Here is a 21,422-nt window from a genome sequence, read left to right on the forward strand (position 1 = left end):
CGCATATACCAAATGTATTTTGACTGTATACTCTCCAGTAACAAACACACAGCTTAAAATACTAAAAACAATTCAAACATTATTATATCTAAACTATTAGTGAATTCCAAAATAAATCAGGATTCTTTAAATAAGCTTATTAAAGCCTTTATTGTTAACATGCTTTTAAAATATGTTCCCATGAGAACCACTGTTAGGTTAAAGCAAGATTTCATTGCAAATTATATTTCCAGTTGTACTAAACATTAAGTCTGCCAATCTCCTGCTACTAATCTGTTTAACTCCTGTTGGTGTAAATGAGCATGAGAAAGTAAAAAAATGGGTTTTCCACCAATCTGCACTGCATGAGGTTTAAATATTGTTTAAGATTAATTCATCTTAACTTTAAGAGAATAACTGGAATGAATATATTTTTATTGGTCTATTGCTTTGTATATCAATGTCACTTGAAAGTGGATGTATATGTTAAGTTTTAAGGCTGTTTTTACATTTAGACTCATGCCCCTTCAACTCCAATTTAAAACTCCAACACACCCTAGGTATTTTTAATTCACCAAAAAAAAAAAAAAGTACATTAAAGAATACATAATTTTTTCCATGACCGAGAATAACTAACTAACTTGAAAAATACCAGACTTATCCTTAATCTTAGGTAACTGTTTCAGGTTTAGTTTCATGTTGCTAAATGGCTACCAGTAAAAGTGCAGTGAGAGTATTGTTGGGTTCTCTTTTTGGCTAATGTCCATTATGTTAAAATAAATGTTAGCATTCATGAATCAACACGAGGACAATGTCTAAAAAATGGCTGCTGTTGCATCTCTCTCACCTTTAACATAACCAAATAAAACACACAAAGTTGAGAGAGGAGAAACAAACATATCTAACACAGAAGACAAAAAGAAGAGGGGTGGATTTCTTGGGCACCGACTACCAAAATGTCTTATATGAAGAATAACTGGGTCAACCCTTGACAGCCTGAAAAGTCGGCTAATTAAATTTATTCCCAAAACGTAATCTAATGATTACAACAACCTACAGTTCTGATACAGAGCAAAAGGGAACACTGTTAGGAAAAAACTTTCAGGATATACAAAAATGTAAATTGTTTGTACAAAAACTACAAACATGGGGGAAAAAAAAAAAAAATCAGTATTACAAGTTTTTTTTTTTTTAAAAAATGCAGCTTGGGAGAATGAAAAATTAACTATTAAACTAAAATACAATTTTCTCAACGAAAACCCAGGCGGCCCCAATCCCAGATAAATAAGAAGGGTTGGCATCAGGAAAAACATTCAGCTGTTTTATATTTAAAAAAAAATCACCGAAACATCTATTGGAGTGTCTAGTTTAAAAAAAATTAATAAATAAAAAAGCACGCCAATATAAAAATGGGAAGTCACTGAAGACAACTTTCTCAATGATAATTAAAAAATACACAGCATATTAACAGAAACCATGGATGATCACCTTAGTACACACAGAACACAATCATTTCAGCATACTAAAAAACATTTTATGAACTCATACTCACATGCTGTATTTCTTGCTGGCTGGCTCGGTAGTTTTTCTTAGTTAAATTGTCCACCAGGTAGCTGATTTGAGACAAGGCCAGCGAGAGCGAGTCAAGATTCATTGCTGGTCAGGGCGGAAGCAGGCGGCCGAGTCCGGCGCAAAATCACCATTATTCCCCTTTAGTCACTTCAGAGATATGTTTTAATTTCTTTCACAAAAAGTGTTATCCAATTGTTACGCAGGATTTTGTCTCAGTGGTTCCAAGTGTCTCAATTATCAGTACCTCAATCAAACATGAAGAGTGACATCTTAAAAGAAATTAAAAAGAAAATTAGTCTTACACACCAAAAATTGTCATATTACTAGAAATGCTACCCTTGTAACTGTCATTTACATAAATTACAAGTTTGAGACTTGTAAAGCATTTTGTGGAAAAAGACTGAGCCTTCAGCTTTGAGTTTCCCACAAGTCTGAATAAATGTAATAAAAGTTGTAATACAGGTCCATTTCATCGTGTAAAGTCGCCAACTTTAAGACATGACCTACCTAATACAAATACCTCCTCAGTAAACCAGCCATCACATTTAACACAAAATGTTTAAATATGGTGCTCAAATCCTATCCTAGAAGAATCACAACAAGAAATTACTTAGTCATAGCATAGTCTGCATCTTTCATTGAACTCATAACTGCAAAAAATGCACAAAAGAAAAACATTTCCAGGCATGCAAATGATCTGCAATGTGTGACTTTTGCCATAATTCTCCAATTTACCATGGAAGTATTAAAAAAAATCTGCAGCTACTGAAACATGAGATTTTACAGAATACATTTAAATGCACAACAAGGTTATTATAGTTTTACCTTTTTACATTAGATTTTATTTCTATATTTTTTCTGACCTTACTCAGAAATTTAGTTTAGTTTTAGTTCTCCTTCATTGTACAATTTAGTTTCAATTTAGTTTATTTCACAAAGAAGTTTCTATTTTATTTTTATATCTATTAGTTTCAGTTATAGCTTTATTAAATATAGTATGGTTGTATCACAATCAGACAGAACTGTACACTTAACAGGTCTGAATATATTAGTTTAATGTTAGTGGAAGCTTACTACACTACACAGTTTACTATCTGGTTTTGTTTTGCCTGAAAAAAGCAAGCATAATCAAAACCAGATATGAACAATTTTATATAATTTTTTTAAATAATTTCTGTCAGTTGTGCTCAACAAATGTGCACTGACTGCTGGCACTTTTCATCTTTTCCTATTATTGCCCAGAATGGGCTAATTTGTAATGAAATTTACATGAATTTTAAGGTTTGATGGTTTTTAACTCTAAATGTCTACAGCACACAACATCTTTTGCTCCAAGACAATGTGCTCACAATTAATGCTTTCAATGTTGCTTTCAAAAATCTCCCATATTGGGCTTTACTATTTTCTACCAGCCATAATGATATCTGATTCCATCTCAGGCACATACAATTTAAAGAGAGAATTTTGACACCTGCAGGCCTGAAAAGACAACAGAAATCAGAAAACAGATTCTGCTGAGTTCTGACAGCTGTGATCATGAAAATCATGGGGGATTAGGAAGAACAAGGCTCTTAGGTTTGAATTAGTGTGCAGACCCCACCTGGCTGTATGAAGGGAAACAAAGAAAAACACGCATTTAGTGTCAAGGTTAGGGGCAGTGAGATTTGAATAACTCATGCATAAGAACATTAAACCCATAATGAGCAGAGCAAGAGTAGGTAATAGGAGTATGGATGGCCACAAAACGACAGAGACAGCATCTGAGGTTAGGAACAATATATACATGATATAAACCGGTTTATGCAGAACAGGATCACAGGAGATTTGGAGCCTTCACCAGCAGGTTTGGATGCAAGGAAGGAAATAAAAACACTGGTATACTTTATGTATGATATGGCTGATAAGAACAGAAATAATATGATATTTGAACTATTTTGAGAAAGAGACAGAAAAAAAATTGAAAAAAGGGGGACAGATTTTAAAACAATTCTGCTACTGGATTATTTTAACAATATCAGGTAATTTGAACTGTGAATATAAACTAAAGAGATAAATTAGTAAATATAGAATTAATACAAAAAACACATTAGTAGGTTTAGTCTTTCACCAGTTGGCAGACTCTCTTCGCCTATCTAACTGTAGTTCAGTGGAGACATTACCAGCTCAGGAATTTTGCAAGGTTTGTATTGCATTATTGTTAAACGACTTTTTTTTTTTCTTTTTTCTAAACAAAAGTGATTGGTCAGTAACAATATTCTGATCTTGTATGATGACCTAGTCAGTCTGTCAATGAGCAACGTTTTAGTTTCAGTAGGGATGTCTCCTGTGAAAGTGACAGGTGAATTATTGTCACCTGAGAAATAAACTGAAACGTTCCTCACTTGTGATTTTTCTGTCCATACAGTAAAGGTTTTGTTGACCAGCACATTCCTATTTCAGGCTTTTGGTTTGAATTACATCTTGATATACAAGAAGCGCAAAGAAAGGCAGTACAGTGAATAACTTTCTATTTCACACACTTTACTTTTCAGCTTGCTCCGTCATGCAAATGCTGGATGAACACAAGCCATCCATTATCAGCTGCCATTCACTGGAAGAATATATGCAGGCGACTCGTGGTGGATGACTGTTTTAGAGTTAAAAGTTACAAGGGTTAAAGATTAACGGCAAGAATATTCATTCAAAAACAAAAACATTTTTAGTAAATTATTTTATTTCAGTTAGTCTTTCCAGCTACTTTAATAGTTTAGTTTTTCATTTTGATTCTGTTGATTATTTCAGTTTACGAAAATGCTTTTAATAATAGTTTCAGTTTTGATTTCAGTTTTCGTTAGCTATAATAATTTTGATGCACAACACTTTGGTTTTCTTTATAACTGCAACAATATAGCATAGGAAATAATCAGTCATTCACATCTTTAAAATCCCTTTTACTCTACTATACCAATCCAAAAATGCAGCAATACTGAAGAAAATAGAGTTCATTAGCTGCCCGTAGCACAAGTTATAATTAATTTTTCTGAGCATGATAGTGTCTTGGGCTTATGCTTCAAAATGAAAAGCAAACATGTACAAAAAAAAAAAAAAAGTGGGAGCCACACACTTTTTGGCTATGCACATTTTCAAGTGATAGTACAAGAACATGGCCTTTCAAAAAAGTCAAATCCTCACAAATCAAACAGCAACAATAAAACCTAACACAGTTTAAAAACATGGTGGCTCTATTTAATTCCCTTTAACTTAATTAAGAGAAATAATGCTACAAGAAATGATGGCATTCTCATTTTCAATTAAAGTACTTTCAATAGACTGTCTAAAGCAGTAAGAAGAATTTCAGAACCTGAAGCTGTTTGAATTTACAATGCATTAACTTAAAGGAACACTCTGTCTAAAATTTCACCTAGTTTTTTTTTTTTTTTTTGTTACTTACCCCATGTAATTCGATGTGGTGACCGAGAAAAATGTTGACTCTCATGGCTTTGTGGAGAATGTATACAACAATAATTCAAATTGAATGGGACTCACTGACCAATGCAGGACAACACCAAATGTTAAAAACATCCAAGAAAAAGAATTTAAAAAAAAATTCTCACATAACTCATGTTACGTAATCAATTTGTCTGTTATCCATTCTTATGCTTTGAATGTGCAATACACATGTATTTTTTGCTACAATAATTAAAACTCCCAACTAGAAAATTCTGTATACACTATAAACAGGAAAGTCTCATTTCAATATGCATTTGAATTGAAAACGGGACTCCTGACCAGTGAATAAGGGGGAGAGGCAGGTCTTCAATTCAAAACACACAGTATTGTGGGAATGCATTTTTCCAGTTTATCCTGTACGAGACAACATTCTCCGGAGGTACTAATAATATTTTAGCAAAAAAATTCATGCATTTTGCATGTTCTGTGCATACAAATGGATAACAAAAACATGGATTATGCAGCACAAGTTATGCAAAAACTTTTTTCCATAGATGTTTTTTCACATCATTTGACATTTGTCCAGCACACTGTTGGACTGTTGGATCCTGTTCAATTACAATCTTTGTTATGTACTTTGTCAATGGAAACAATTAAAGTTTTATTCACCAGTGTAGAAACTAAATGGGGTAAGTAACAATATTTTGGGTACGGTATTCTTTTCAAATAATGTTTGATTAATGAAGATTGATCACTATACTATTAAAAGCAAAAATAAAAATTTTAATTAAACCGACACAGAATATGCACAAAAACCGAGCATTCACTGTTGAGTTTAAACAGATAGCAACCAGAATTTTATAATGATTGATTTATACATAAGTAACCACAAATAGTAAAACCACCAATTTGTACAACTACATACATTTGATAATTATCTTGTGTATCACTACATATTAGGTGAAAAAATTAAAACTTAACGCTTCAAGGGCAGATTTTATTTGTAAATAATCTTACATCATACACAGCATAGTTCTTGAGATACAGTAAACCCTGTATATAAAAAGACTGTTTCATATGTCAGATGACATACTATATATATCATACAAATAAACATTAAGCATATGTAGGTCAGTATTCTAAAATATAATTCACACAATGACAACTGTGCAGGATTCTACAAAAAAGTTAACGAAGTGGTGGTCTGTTACACTCCAACGGCAAATCACCGCGATAGCTTGTCACATGCCGCGTGCATTTTTTGACAGTTATTGGAAACCATCATCTGCATCACACCTACCATAAACTTTAACAAAATGATAAAAGCAACCATTCGACTACGGCCGAAAACATCTCGGATCTTTGCAATGAAAGCCATATACCTGTAATTCACGTTTTAACGAATGAATCGATTTGGAAAAACTAATACGCACTTGATAAATATGTCTGAAACAATATTCTGTTAACAGACCGGTCATTTAAACACACTACTCTTTAGCGCACTAGGCCTTAAAGCCTGCAAGTATCCACAGGCACAGCCTAGAGATTAATATAAACACATCACAATAATTGGAATATATTAACAATTAACTTGACACATTTACGGATCGCAAGGGGAACCAGGCATTACAAAATAAGGTACATTGGTCCGATCCCACACTCTTTTACGGTCAGCATAATAGCAGTCCACGAGCCAAAAAAAAAATAAATAAACGCTGGTCTTAGGCAGAAAGACTGTCACGGTTGACGCTAAACTCTAAATTAAAAAAAGACAATTAAAAAAAAATTAATCTGGCAGCGCTCGAAACAGTTTGCGATAGGCCTGACCAATGGATATATTTTATTACAGGACATGGATGGAGAAGCATCAAGTTGAAAGTCAAACTTGCTGTATACTGTGCTATAGTTGGGCACGTCGATCGATAGGTCTATATAAAAAAAAATCGGTGCAAATCCCAGCCGTTCCATCTGTGTGTGCTAGAACATATTCCAATTCCACGGAATTGTCTCTCACTTGGGTCCTAATTGCGTTGTCTTTAGTTTCAATGCTTAACGTTCCGGGCGTGTATGATTTCATTAATCAACTAAATTAATGCACTTTCATTATTTTAAATTTGGACATGCCAACGAATACAGCGTTAAAGGCTAATGTGACGGTAGCAAATCTGAAAAGGGTGGCACAATTTGAAGTGTCCCCTCCAAACTTTATAAAGTGGTCGAAAAACTTTTTTCAGTTGATTGGTTTATCAGTGGCTGCGACACCTTGCGTTACTCACGAAGGATATCTCGAAGGCCACTAAAAGTCTGTAACACCTAACTGCCAGAAAGCCTGGGCAACACAAAGACAGGGCCCATACATCGAGACAGATGGACAAGGGGATCTACGTCTAGATGGAACTGGACATCATGCAAGAGAAAAAAGTACGGAGTCTGCTTTGAGACAATTGCACTTTGCAAGGTCTGGTTTGGATTCCTACTGTGGCTTTTCTCCAACAATACCTAAAATGTACTCAAGTATTCGAAATTTATTATAAGCACACTCAACAGTCGGAAACACAACGTGCACTGCCAGTTAAGTGTCCAAACAGTTTAAAAGCAGCACGTTTTAAATGCTCACATCCCAAAAAGTCTTTAATTTGTTTTATAAGGGCTTGCGGGTACTTTACCCCTCAACTGCAGGAGGACTTACTGATGTAGAGAATAACAAAGGAACTTACATACAGCATTTCTTTAAATACAAAACAGTTTACTAATCTAGACAGCCAAGTCGGACCGGCTTATTATTCCAATTAAGTTTCGTTTCATTTCGTAGGAGAACCCTGGGCGAAGCACACTTTAACTCGCTTGATGTACCCCCCCTCCCCGTTAACACACCCGGTCCACCCTAACGCGGTTACCGCTTTCAAAGGAAACAGTTTGTACACACTTACCTGTAAGGAACGTTACATTCGGACACCAGTTATAAAATAATGCGTATCGTTATGATTTATACCATCTGAAGTAGCTAAAAATCTCCCTCTGACACACGAGCCCCCTACTCCAGTTTAATTTTCAATACAAAATGGCGACAAGCAGCTAGCTCGCGCGCGCGCTCACGGCGCCATCTTCTAGAGCTCGAGCTCGCGAAACCCCCTCCTTATAAAAAAACAGTTTTTTTTTTTTAAAAAAAAGCAACCCATAAGAAAAGCATAATTTAGACCCTAAAATGCAGCACTTAAAGAGATAGTTCACCTGGCAAGCTAGCAGTATTTTGACAAGTTATTACATTTTAGTAAGCGCCGATATCACGGCAATATTTATTTTATAGATATGTATGTTTTCCTGCCCCCCCCCGGTTGAATGGTTAAATCGAGTTGCTTTCGTATCCCCTAACGCTTCACCCCCCTCTTAAAGATGGCAGTGGTACATTCCATACAGAATAAATTGTATATTGCGTTCACTTAAAATTTTCACGTCGTGGCCAACTTTAATGTAAATGCGACTCGAAAAAATTAAATTCATATTTGACATGCAGTTTAAAAAGAAAAAAAAAATCACAGTTAGGCACGTGTCCAAAGGTTACGATCGTAATCACGTGATATAGTAAATAAGCGCTTGCTTATGAATAATTTACAGATTAGTATTTATTTTAAACGTTATTATTTTAAAACCATTTTCAACTATAAAAACCGGAAGAGTGGATGATTGTTATTTTAAAAAGTTTCTACTAATTCACTTTTGCATGTACTGTGATGTTACGTCCACGTGACCATGTCGGCTGCCGTTTAATAAACTGCCGAATGGCTCTTAAGTCGATTACCTAATAAAAGTACAGTCCTGTGATGTGGAAACTATAAATAGAAAGTTATGTTACATACTTTAACATACTGCGTTAGAAGTAATACCAAAAAAGAAATCTAAACGAAAAGTCTGCGCCTTTATGGCAGTCGGGCAGAGGAATAAGGTGTTTTAAAAAGATAGAAGAATCTCTCCTCAGATCGTATGTTAGAATGTAAAAAAGGCCCAATCGAGCGTAAGGGTAGTGAACGTTATTTAAAAGAAGCATACTGGATGTCATGTTGTAATGCAATTGATATAGGTACAAGATTTGTGAAGGTGTGAGAATGAGAAAGAAAATGAAGGGGACTTAGTAAAAGTATCACAATTGCAGTTTTGAAAAATCTGAAATATTGTAAACAGCCCTAGTTCGGGGTGTTGATTAAAAATTAAATGATGTGAAATTTTATTAAAAGAAACCTACATACTTGGGTGGGAGCTTAATTTTGGTTTGTTAAGTTAGACATAATTGCATGGAAGGTTATTTGCTTTAAATAAAATCAATAAAAAAGAAACCTGCATAACGTCCCACATCTCGGCACATATAATCCCAGAGGCCTACAGTTAGAGAGCATTTCAATAACATACAGTAAAAACATATTTTCAAGAATCTACTCTTCAAATATGCTAGACAAGATTGGGAAATCTTTAAATTGGCATCTCCAAAATGGAGTGGAACTCACCCAAACATAGATTAAATTTGAGTTTTATGTGTGTTATGCAATTCATAATTTAACTAAAGGGCTTTCATCAATCACATTTATATCATTTAAATTTGTCCAAAATGTATCCATGGCAAGAATCAACCCGTGAGCATTACTATTTAGCTCCAGCTTCATTAGGCCGTACGTTTTGGGAATGCGTGAAATTATGATAATTTTGGATTCAAATCTTTACATACTTTTCAGACAGGTATGGCTTTACAATCACTCTTGATCAGTTAACAGCAATATTTGGTGTACACCCAGAAGACATCAAAGTGCATAGGGAGAAATTTATTGTAATAGCTAATAACACGCTACTAGCACACATACTTACCTTTGAAAACTTTTCAGATATAATTTGCACCAAAAGCATATATAACTTTCTGATGTCTTGCCCTTGAGAGATTATGGTTCTGTTTAACAGCAGCCATTGAACAGATAGGCATTCAACCAGTCATTTAACATCAAATATATAGTATGTGTTTTTGGGTGATGTTAATATTTTTAATATATATTTAATATATTTATATATATATATTTAATATATATAGGAGCTGTATTCATAAATATATAAGAAACACATGTTTAATAAAATATATTCCACCTACAAAGAAATATTGGAATTCTAAATTTGAAAATATTGATTGACAAAGTGTTTGGAAAATGCCAAGTATGCATGTCTTTCTAATAAATTTAATGAAGTGTCATTCAAGATTACTCATAACATTTACCCTGTTGAGCAAATATTAGCCAAATTCAAATTCATCCTTAATGTGAAATACATATTTTAAAATATGGAAAAAGAAAATATATTGCATTTGTTTTATCCATTTATTCAGTCCTCAGTGTTTTGGAAGGACTTGAAGTATTTTTTACAATTTTTTTTCTTTTAGGTATCTTTCAGTGATTTTCATTTTATTCTACACACAGAGATGTGGACCGGAGGTTTATAATTATTATAATTACTGATTACAGGGAGGTACCACATCCATAAAATGAAATGGATTAATTTTACACCAAATATTTGCCTATTTAGAATAGACAAGGACTTTAATATTAAAACAATTCAAAATGTTAAAAATAAAGCTAAAATAATCATTGACATATTAAATCACGTAAAACTGTCAATGTAATTAGTTAAATACCACTGACTTTGTCTTATTTATTATAAGTTGTATTGTATTACGTAACGTGTATTGTTAATTATTATATTATTGTATTGTTTTATTGGTTATAAATAAAGCATTATTTAAAAAAAAAGTTGATATCTTAATAAAAATACCATTCTTGTGTCCTTCCACCAAGGCCTTCCAACACCATAGAAATTGTATATTTTTGTTATATGCAGTAACTCTGAATAAAAAAGTACAGCTCTAATTTTCCTGACTCAAAATACAAAGTTTTGTTATAATTTTGCATACATTTGCTTATATTCCTAGATATTTTGGGCCTTGCACTCTTTGTAGACCAGAATAAATTCTCCCTTTCCTTGCCTACAGATGGAAAACTACTGACTGATTACATCGAGGAACAGGCTCACCACATTTTATAAGCTGGTTCTCTTGGAGTTGTTTACACTGTAAATTAATTGCACATACAGCATCTCTACTTACCCCTTGGATTCTGCTGCTTTCCAAGGTAAAGCTTTTATGAACAGAGACCTTTCGATGCAGTTGCTTCCTTGGTTCGGTGTAGTGGTGTGGTTTCTGGTGGTTTGGCATAGGACATGGGAAAGGGGCACTGTTTTGGGTTTATTTTCACACATGATTTCTGCTCCTTCTGACAAATTGATTTTTACTTTTATTGATAAAAAAAAATCTAAAAAATTTGCACACAATTCCATAAATATTAGATTAATATAAATCTAAAAAAACTCTTTCAGGTTTTGTTTATAAGTTTATATAGGGTCATTATTTAATGCAGTAACAAACATCAATAGAATTCCCTGCTATTGGTAATTGGTCCATTTTCATCTTTGAACAGATTCTATTATAAATACACATTATTCTATTTATTAGCTGGATTTTTGGGAACTGAAACATAAAGAATCAGCATTGGATGCAAGTCCAAATAAAATGTTTCGATACACAGATGCTTCAATTTTGATAATAACTTATTACAGACCACTTTCACATCATAAATATCCATCTATCAGTATTTTATTGTCCCCTACGCAGGATGCCAGTCCATTGCAGGACAAGCATACCCAAACGTAATAGCCAAATCAGGCCAATTTACTACTACTAGTAGTAGTAGTAATGACACCTACCATGAATATCTGTTGGATGTGGGAAGAAACCAAGGCAACACCAAGATATAAACCCATAACCACAGTAAGAAAACATACATGCATACACCACAAAGAGTGGCTACGCCAGGATTGATTCCCAGAGCTGTGAAGCTCTTTTTTATTCTTTTAACTGTTTCAACCTACCTTTAGTAATTACATTTTGCTGCAGTTGTATAAACCACATTTCAAAGTAACCCATGATGAAAGGTCCTATGTAAAATGAAAATAATATTTATTTATATAGTTATATATTAAGTACTTTGAACATGGGAGAGGTGCTATATAAATAAAATGTATTATTATTATTATTATTATTATTATTATTATAGTACATTTCCTTCATGGAAGTAGCTCAAAAGAGTTACAAAGAAAGTGAAAACTAAAGAAAAATTTGATTTTTTTTTGATGAATATGTAATAAATCACTGAGAGCTACCTGGGCCCAATATATTTCTAGGCAGGAATTCTTTTGTGTAACATTCTGCATGTATTCGGGGGATTTCCTCTAGATAGTCTCACTTCAGGTGTCGCATTATGGTACAGTGATTAGCATTGTTTCCTCACAGATCAAGTATCCTTGGTTTAAATTTGGTGCCCAGTCATGGCCCATGAGTTATCTGTATTTTCTCTCAAAGTATGCATATTTTTTTCCTTTGGATAATCCATGCATTCTAATGTAACAGGGATAGACTCCAGCCCCCTGCACTATAATTCAATATGTTAACGTTATTTTTTTTGTCAGCACAGTTCCTTTTTCCATTTTTTTTCAGATATGAAGTATCTGCTATCATAATGACCATTATCACACATTATAAGAAAACAATCATTTTCCTTTTGTTTTGTATTATGTGGACTATAAAATAACAAATAAGTAATATAATAGTTAAATTTATTTAACTGGAGCATATTAAATCTAAATCACTTGTGAGGTTCACAAAGTAACTAAATGTTTATTGATTTAACATTACTTAAATAATATTACTATATGCACTCCCACCGGTTACCTCAGCACACTATATAATAATTTTAAAACAATATAAAAACTGAAGTGCAACATTAACACAAAATTCAACGCTGAAACATAAAAATAATCATCAAGCAATAAATGTGAGCACAGTCACATACATATACATACACACACAAACACATATTCAGTGTTTGTATACTGTATATATATATATATATATATATATATATATATATATATATATATATATATATATATATATATACACAGGGTGGTCTAGATCTAATTATGCAGATCCAGATCGTCTGGATGACTTTGATTTATGCGGGGACAATTCCTGTTCGGCGTGAAGATGATTCTTCATGTCGTCAGTTCACACACTTCTCGATGGTCTGGGATTTTTCAGGTGATTTTCTATGTAATAAACTTAATAAGTTATAGCGTAATGAAAATTGCATAATTAGATCTGGACCACCCTATATATATACATATATTGTCACACATGTGCGATTAGGAGGCAGTCAGAACAGTATTTTCCATGACTAAGCCTAAATTTCTCACTGGTACAGTTATGTTTTTACCACTGTTAATTTTATTCCCATCTCTTCCAAGTATAACTGGAAATGGGGGTTCCGGTAATACAGCCATGTTCATATTCATCATATTTTGATTCACTGTCACCACACATCTGGCTGTCTTATAATACTGGATGTCCCCATGAATACATTGGAGACTAGTTTTTAGTCTAGTCAACAACAACAACAACAACAACATTTATTTATATAGCACATTTTCATACAAACAGTAGCTCAAAGTGCTTTACATATTAAAGAATAGAAAAATGAAAGACATAATTATAAAAAATAAATCAACATTAACATCGAATAAGAGTAAGGTTCAATGGCCAGGGGACAGAAAAACAAAAAACTCCAGACGGCTGGAGAAAAAATAAAATCTGTAGGGATTCCAGACCATGATACCGCCCAGTCCCCTCTGGGCATTCTACCTAACATAAATGAAACAGTCCTCTTTGGATTTAGGGTTCTCACGGAAGGGCTTGATGATGATGATGGTCACGTAGACTTCTTCCTTTTAATCCGTCCATCATTGTTGGAGCATCATGAAGCTTTGAGTAGGTTGAGGTGGCGCAGGCCACCACCACAAAGAAACCGGAAAAAGAAACAGAAAAGAGAGTAGGGGTCAGTACCGATTTTAGAGCCACCATGAATAGTTGTTATGATGAATTGAACATACAGAGTATCAGGATTAAGTTAAATTACGATTAAAATGAAGTTATAAAAGGCCATGTTAAAGTAATGTGTTTTCAGCAGTGTTTTAAAGTGCTCTACTGTATCAGCCTGGCGAATTCCTATTGGCAGGCTATTCCAGATTTTAGGTGCATAACAGCAGAAGGCCGCCTCACCACTTCTTTTAAGTTTTGTTCTTGGAATTCTAAGGAGACACTCATTTGAGGATCTGAGGTTACGATTTGGAATATAAGGTGTCAGACATTCCGATATATAAGATGGGGCGAGATTATTTAAGGCTTTATAAACCATAAGCAGAATTTTAAAGTCAATCCTGAATGACACAGGTAACCAGTGTAGTGACATCAAAACTGGTGTGATGTGTTCTGATTTTCTTTTCCTAGTTAGGATTCTAGCAGCTGCATTCTGCACTAGTTGCAAACGATTTATATCTTTTTTGGGTAGTCCTGAGAGGAGTGCGTTACAGTAATCTAGTCGATTGAAAACAAACGCGTGAACTAATTTCTCAGCATCTTTCAGTGATAAAAGAGGTCTAACTTTACTTATGTTTCTTAAGTGAAAAAATGCTGTCCTAATGATCTGATTAATATGTGATTTAAAATTCAGATTACAGTCAACAATCACCCCTAAGCTTTTTACCTCCGTCTTGACTTTTAATCCTAATGTATCCAGTTTATTTCTAATAGCCTCATTGTATCCATTATTGCTGATCACTAAAATTTCAGTTTTCTCTTTATTTAACTTGAGAAAATTACTATTCATCCATTCTGAGATACTAGTCAGACATTCTGTTAGTGAATCAATAGAATCAGGGTCATCAGGAGCTATTGATAAGTCCACTGTCCACTGTTGCGGTAAAACAAAACGAGCAGCAACAATAGAAATGTTACTCCCAGATTCAAACATTGCTCTTACCGTTCTGCCATTGATAATAACTGCACCTGTGTAAGGTAAAGATAAAGGGTTATTCACGATGGCACTATACCTTTCTCCCTTCACCAATAAACAGTCCATGGGCTCGCAGGGGCAGTTAGGAGACAGATGTCCAACCTCTCCACACTTGTAACAGCGGGGTAGGTTAGCTGGTCTGTCCCTTCTACGGACGGCAGGTTCGGGAGCTTGTCAGGAGGGCTCGGGAGCTGCCCCACGTGCCTGTTGGGTTCGGCGAGAGAACCGTTCTGATCGCCCCGATTTTTAAGCCACCCAATGACGCTCTGCGATCTGGATCAGGGTGTCCATGTCTTCAAAACTATTTTTTCGGACCTGCTGGGCAATATGCTCTGGGAGGGCATGCACAAAGGTCTCACATGCGAGTAATTCGGCCATCTTATGGGAGTTATTAATGACTGGCCGTAGCCATCGACATACCTTACCCCAAGCTTCAAAGCCCTGGGTTCGTATTGGCCTCTCTGGGTCAAACTGCCACTCCCTCCATTCCCTTGCCTGCTGTTCCGATGATACGCCGTAGCGTTTGAAGACCTCGAGTTTTAGAGCGTCATAATCAGCAGCCTGCTCCTCGGATTAATCATAGTAGGCTCTCTGCGCCGTTCCCTTCAGGTAGGGAGCCAGTTGGTATGCCCACTCCGATTTCGGCCATGCGTTCCTTTTAGCGGTACGCTCAAAAATCAAAAAATAAGTTTCAATGTCGTCTGATTCAGTAAGTGGGGTCAGTGCAATGGAAGGTGACCGAACGACCTCTGTCCGTACTCCCGCTGCAGCATGAGCTTCCGCTTCAGCCAATTGGGTCCTTGTCTCACCCATTTGAATCTTGAGGGTTTGAAGATCCCCCATGATGGTGTTCAAAACCGTGTTTAGGTTCTGTTCTTCAGACATCTTTGAACAGGATCCTGCTGGCTACGCCAATTGTGATTTAAATAAAGTTCTTCAGACAAAAATAAAGGTTTGGGCGAGACAATAAGCAAAAGTGATGATTCAAAGTCTTGAAATATAGTGAATGAATGATTCAGACAAAATGGCGTTTATATTTAAACTAGCAAAATACCCGCGCTTCGCAGCGGTGAAATACCCGTGGATTAAATAAAACCTACACAATAACTATAAAAATCGTAATAAATGAACAATGAAACAGCGGAGAACCTGTGGATTAAATAAAAAGGCTGCTTCGTTGGCGAAGGAAGGAAAAAGGACTTTCTTGTATATCGTTCGTTTATAAAACAGTGCAGAAGCTCTGAGAAAGCTGCTTCCTTCGCAAAGTAAGGAAACGACTGAAGAGACGGCAAGGCAGCTGAAGCGCTGCATTATGGGATCTGTAGTTTACTGTGTTACCAGTGCTTCATATCCCCGGGCCATTAATAACAATAATACAGTATATAAAATGATCTCGCGGGCCGGATATAATTACACGCGGGCGGATGTGGCCTCGGGCCTTGACTTTGACACATATGGAGTAAATAGAACTTGAAAAGATATATTTTTCAAATGTGATCGCGCAATTCAGATAGAGTTGCGCACTACAGCCTGCATGCCTCAATAAGTCATCCTCCCCTCGCTCTTACTTTTTTACCGTTCATCTAATGAATACACTGAGTATGGCTTTCCCAAAACAATCATTGATGGCGAATAAAGTATCCATTATTCGAGTATGTAGAGCGGGATATATATATATATATATATATACCCGTGTATCGCAGCGGAGAAGTAGTGTGTTAAAAAGCTAGAAAAAGAAAAGGGAACATTTTAAAATAACGTAACATGACTGTCAATATACAGTATTTGTTTTGTGAGTGTTACTGAGTGTTGCTGTCATCAAGGATTTGATTATCATTATTTCTTTCAATCAGGTTCGTATTTGTAGGATGTGTTGTGTTCAAGTTACATTCCGTGTTTGTCAATTGTTGTAAAGATGACAGGTTTTATTCATCGATTCGTTTCTTACTGCATCAATAAACAGCTCGTCTTCTTCTTTATCTGAGACCTGACACACTGCATGCACGGGTTTTTTTTACACTGTCTTCCTTTAGCGGGACATTGACTTTTTCCAACGTGTGCTTTGTTTCCGCAGTAGTTGGATTTATGAATATGCTTATCAAACGCTTCATATTTTTTGCTGCCTTTTCAATTGTGTAATTCGGTTTTTGTTCAGCGCTCTTTGGAACTGTTGCTTTTTATCTGTGCACTGCGTCAGTTCACGTGAGCCGCTCGGTGTACATGCATCGAAGGTTCCCAGCTGTGCTGGTGCCATCTCGTGCTATGTCCATGGCTGTATTTAATGTTACCTTAGTCCTGGCACTTAAAACTTTCTCTCGCAGTTTCGCTGAGTTTGTGTCAAACACCACTCTGACCATCTCATCTTCCTCTCCATAAGCACAGTCCTTCACCTGTGAATATTTACCCGTGGCAGTTTGCTATTGGATTGCCGCTGACGGACAGCCTTATATGGGCAGGCACTAAATTACAAACGCCAGCGGCAGCCTGTCTATGAACTTAATTTAAAGTGTAGGTTTACATCGTGCTTTGTTTCCGAAGTAGCAGAACTCATGAATATGGTTGTATATGTCACTCGCTCGCTTCTTATTGTTTCGCTGCCTTCTCAATTATATAATGCATGTTTTCTTCAGCGCTTTTTGGGCCTCTTCCTGGTTTTCTACGTACTGCGTGATTACGTGGGAGGCGTGATGATGTCACACGAAAATCCGCCCCCATGGCGTTGAAGCTCATCTCCATTACAGTAAATGGAGAAAAACAGCTTCCAGTTATGACCATTATGCGTAGAATTTCGATATAAAACCTGCCCAACTTTTGTAAGTAAGCTGTAAGGAATGAGCCTGCCCAATTTCAGCCTTCCACCCACACGGGAAGTTGGAGAATTAGTGATGAGTCAGTGAGTGAGTGAGTGAGTGAGTGAGTGAGGGCTTTGCCTTTTATTAGTATAGATGACAAAACATGTGACAGGAAGTGGTTGGCAGTCTGGAAGCTTTAACAGGAAGGGGCATCATCAGGGTTGGCCAGAAGTGATGTCATCAGGGATGGCCGGAAGTGGCGTCATCGCGGCCATCTTGAAAACCCGAAAGCACCACGTGACAACCCCTTATCTCGCGATGTTTCACTCACCTTTAGGCTCTCTGACTGCCTCCTAATCGCACATGTGTGACTATATATATATATGGAGGGGAGGGGACACACCATCTCACCAAACCCAACACAGCCAAGCACAGACACATGTTTAGCAACACACATGGCTTTTATTTATCTGTGGGAAAAACTTTTCAATTGTTTCCCACCTGCACAGCACAGTTACAGAAGCACAGTAATAAAAACAGTACATAGCAATACCTTTTTCTTCTTCTCTCCATCTCTGTCTCTCCCACCTCCACTCATCCTCCAGCAATCTTCATCCCTCTTCCTCCCGACTCTGGCTCCTAGAGCAGTGGCAGTGGGCTACTTTTATCCTGCACCTGGCAGTACTTCCAGTGGCCTGTTAGCATGGTCCAGAAGCACTTCTGGTTGAGGCGGAAGCCCAACATATTAGGGCTCTGCTGTCCTTCCAGTACCCCATGGCAGCACCCACAGAACCCAACAGGGCTGAGTCAAAGAACTCCAATTCCCATGATGCCCTATGGAAAACAATGGCACCACTGGAACCCAGGGAGGGCTGCGATCTGGCATTCCAGTGGAGGCAGGGCCCTAAAGAAGATGCCTTCCCCCATCCTTCCACCTCATGGGCATCCTGGCCAGGTAAGGCTGCCAGCTATCCCTTACAATATAGTATGAAAGACAAAGGCTCATCATAAAGGGTTGGCATGTCAGAGGTGAACCTGTTAAATTAGCAGATCAAATGCCAATTAATGAGAAGATATCTATTCAACATGTGTTTGAAGCAATGCATCTTATGTAGATGTAAGTCTTAAAGTTACTGCCTTCTTCTGGTAATGGTGGTTCTTTAATGTGTCCTGGAGCAGTTTGACTTCATGGTGGAATTACAGGTAATAAGGAGTGCGAGTATTTGATCATTAGTGTGTACCGCACTCTGTGATGAGTACTTTTGACCCTGACCTACGCTTTTGCTTACGTAATAATGAGGACCCAGCAGCTTCAAAAATGACGGGTTAGCTGGAAACTTACTCCAAGGAAGAAGAGCAGTCAGTCAACCGTTTCTTACATGCTAAAGGTGAGAACCCAACAGAAATCCATTGACACATATCCAAGGTGTATGGTAAAGGCTGTATGTGTAAGGCTCAGGTTTACAACTGGGTTGAAAAGTTCAAGAAAGGCATCGCTTTTGTTCACAGTGCAGGCCAGCCTGAAAGATTAAAGACATCTGTCTCGGTGGGAAACATTTGACAAAATCACTGTATCACAATTGATGAAATAGCATCAGAAGTGTCCATCAGTCACAGTTCAGTGTCTACAATCATTAATAAGGAGCTGGGATACAGAAAAGTCTGTGCCAGATGGGTGCCAAGAGGGTTGACACCAGAAATGAAAAAAGCTTGTGTGGGGGGATGACCTGAAAATTTGAATCATTTTGAGCAGGGAAGTCAGGGATATCTGAATTGAATTATCATGACTGATGAATCATGGGTTCATCATTTCACACCTGAGTCAAAAATGGCCAGCAAAGAGTGGCGTCATTCGTCATCACCGCCACCCAGGAAAGTTCGAGCACAACCTTTGGCTGGAAAAATGATGTTGACCATGTTTTCGACAATAAAGGAGTTATTGTCAAACACTACATGCAGAGGGGTACTACAGTCACTAGTGCAAGTTACTGTGACTTGCTGGAGAAAAACGAGAAACATGGTATTCGATCCAAGCGGCAGAGACTGCTGTCTCAAGGAGTCCTTTTGCTATAAGACAATGCCTTCCCACATACTGCTAAGAACACCAAGGTTTGTCTGGAGAAACTGAAGTTTGAGGTATTGCCACATCTTCCTTATTTGCCGGATTTGGCACTGTGTGATTTCCACCTTTTTGGACTCCTAAAAAGACACCTGGGTAGTTGTCGATTCAAGAAAAATGATGACGTGAAGAAAGTGGTGCATGAGTGGTTGTGAGGACAAGACAAAACCTTTTATTCCGCTGGAATCCAGGCAGGTGCTGCAAGTGCATTGAGAAGGGTGGAGACTACATTGAGAAATTACATTATCAGTTTTGTTAAGGTTCGTTCCATTTTCTAATAAATCCCATTTTCTAACTTTAGCTTGACATCCACTCATATATGTATGTGTATATATATATATATATACTGTATATACAGTATATATATATATATATCAAACCTCAACTGTCCTCAGATGTCTGCATTCTACAGTTTTAAATTAACAAAATCGCTATGATATCTTATTCCTTCTATTTTGAAGCATCTGTAGTGAAAATCACAATTTACCATACCTAATCAACATGTCAGTTGTGTCTATACAGATATGAGCAGAAAACTGGCGTACCCAGAAGAACCCCGACACAGACAAGAAAAGGACATCCTTACTATACTCTTGAAAAAATAACCAACCATATGATTCAAACCAAGGATACTGGATCTGTAAGGCATCAGTGCTGATCGCCGTATTACTGTTCTGTCCACCTTTGTATTAACAAATGCATAATATAGACAATGCAGATGACATCCACACTTTACACAGGTTCTTTCTGATGAAACAGAGTTCTTATTTTCAGTATGACTAAATATAGGCATCATTTACTCTGCTCATACAAACAGCACATATCTTAATGTAGAGCGCAGTCATACTCAGCATTTTGCTTGTCTAAGCCACATGTTGTGGTGCCAACATCATCCTTGATCTTCCCGTTACCTGCTACACCGTAGGTAAGCCAATAATTAAAGCTGCAGTGTCACTTGTAAATGGAAATATAAATGTATCCCCAACCCTAAAGTCTTATTCGCAGTCTCAACTGTTTTTTGGGAGAATGTCGAGGGGATTATTGGGGGGCGTTGCATTCATTACATTCATAGTCTTAATGATGGAGAGTTGTGTCGGCTCAATGCGCGAATGACTGAAGAACATTCTGCTCTGGACTGTGTTATTGGTCCTTTTACCCCAACAGTTGAGATATAGGGGCTCAGTAGAGATAGCTATGTCTCGAAGCATAGTTTGGTGGGAAAATACGTCGGTAATTATAATTACGAGAAAATAAAATAATGTGAACTCCTGAAAGCATAACGCGCTTGAATGGAAACATTACGAATAGCCTATTGTTTTTGACAGACATCGCAGGTAACGGCAAATTAGACTTCAATTAGACAAAAGATTTAACTGAAACAATCACCTCTTGTTACGCCAGTATAAGAAATGTAGCCCTTTGTGCCTCTTTCTGGCAATGCGGGCAACGATTTAAATGGGCACATCTCGATGGCTCCTACCAAGAAACTGAAGTTTACAACTGAAGCCTTTTAAACAGAGGCGCAGAGCGCGTTTCCTG

General features: G+C 36.6%; 1 protein-coding gene across 3 annotated transcripts in view; it reads right to left on the minus strand.

Annotated features, from left to right (window-relative positions):
* cnot1 (CCR4-NOT transcription complex, subunit 1) overlaps positions 1-8,054 on the minus strand; it is a 149,323-nt gene extending 141,269 nt beyond the window's left edge. For 2 of the 3 annotated variants that reach the window (XM_039763056.1, XM_039763057.1), the window contains exons 1-2: positions 7,911-8,054; positions 1,532-1,820 (exon numbers count right to left, since the gene is read on the minus strand). In XM_039763056.1, the coding sequence (XP_039618990.1) occupies positions 1,532-1,633 (102 nt within the window). In that variant the 5' untranslated portion in view covers positions 1,634-1,820; positions 7,911-8,054. The remainder of the gene's footprint in view (positions 1-1,531; positions 1,821-7,910) is intronic. The other variant, XM_039763055.1, reaches the window with a different exon arrangement.
* Between the last annotated feature and the right edge of the window lie 13,368 nt (positions 8,055-21,422).

This window comes from Polypterus senegalus, chromosome 9 (assembly GCF_016835505.1).
Source record: "Polypterus senegalus isolate Bchr_013 chromosome 9, ASM1683550v1, whole genome shotgun sequence".
Taxonomy (NCBI): Eukaryota; Metazoa; Chordata; class Cladistia; order Polypteriformes; family Polypteridae; genus Polypterus; species Polypterus senegalus.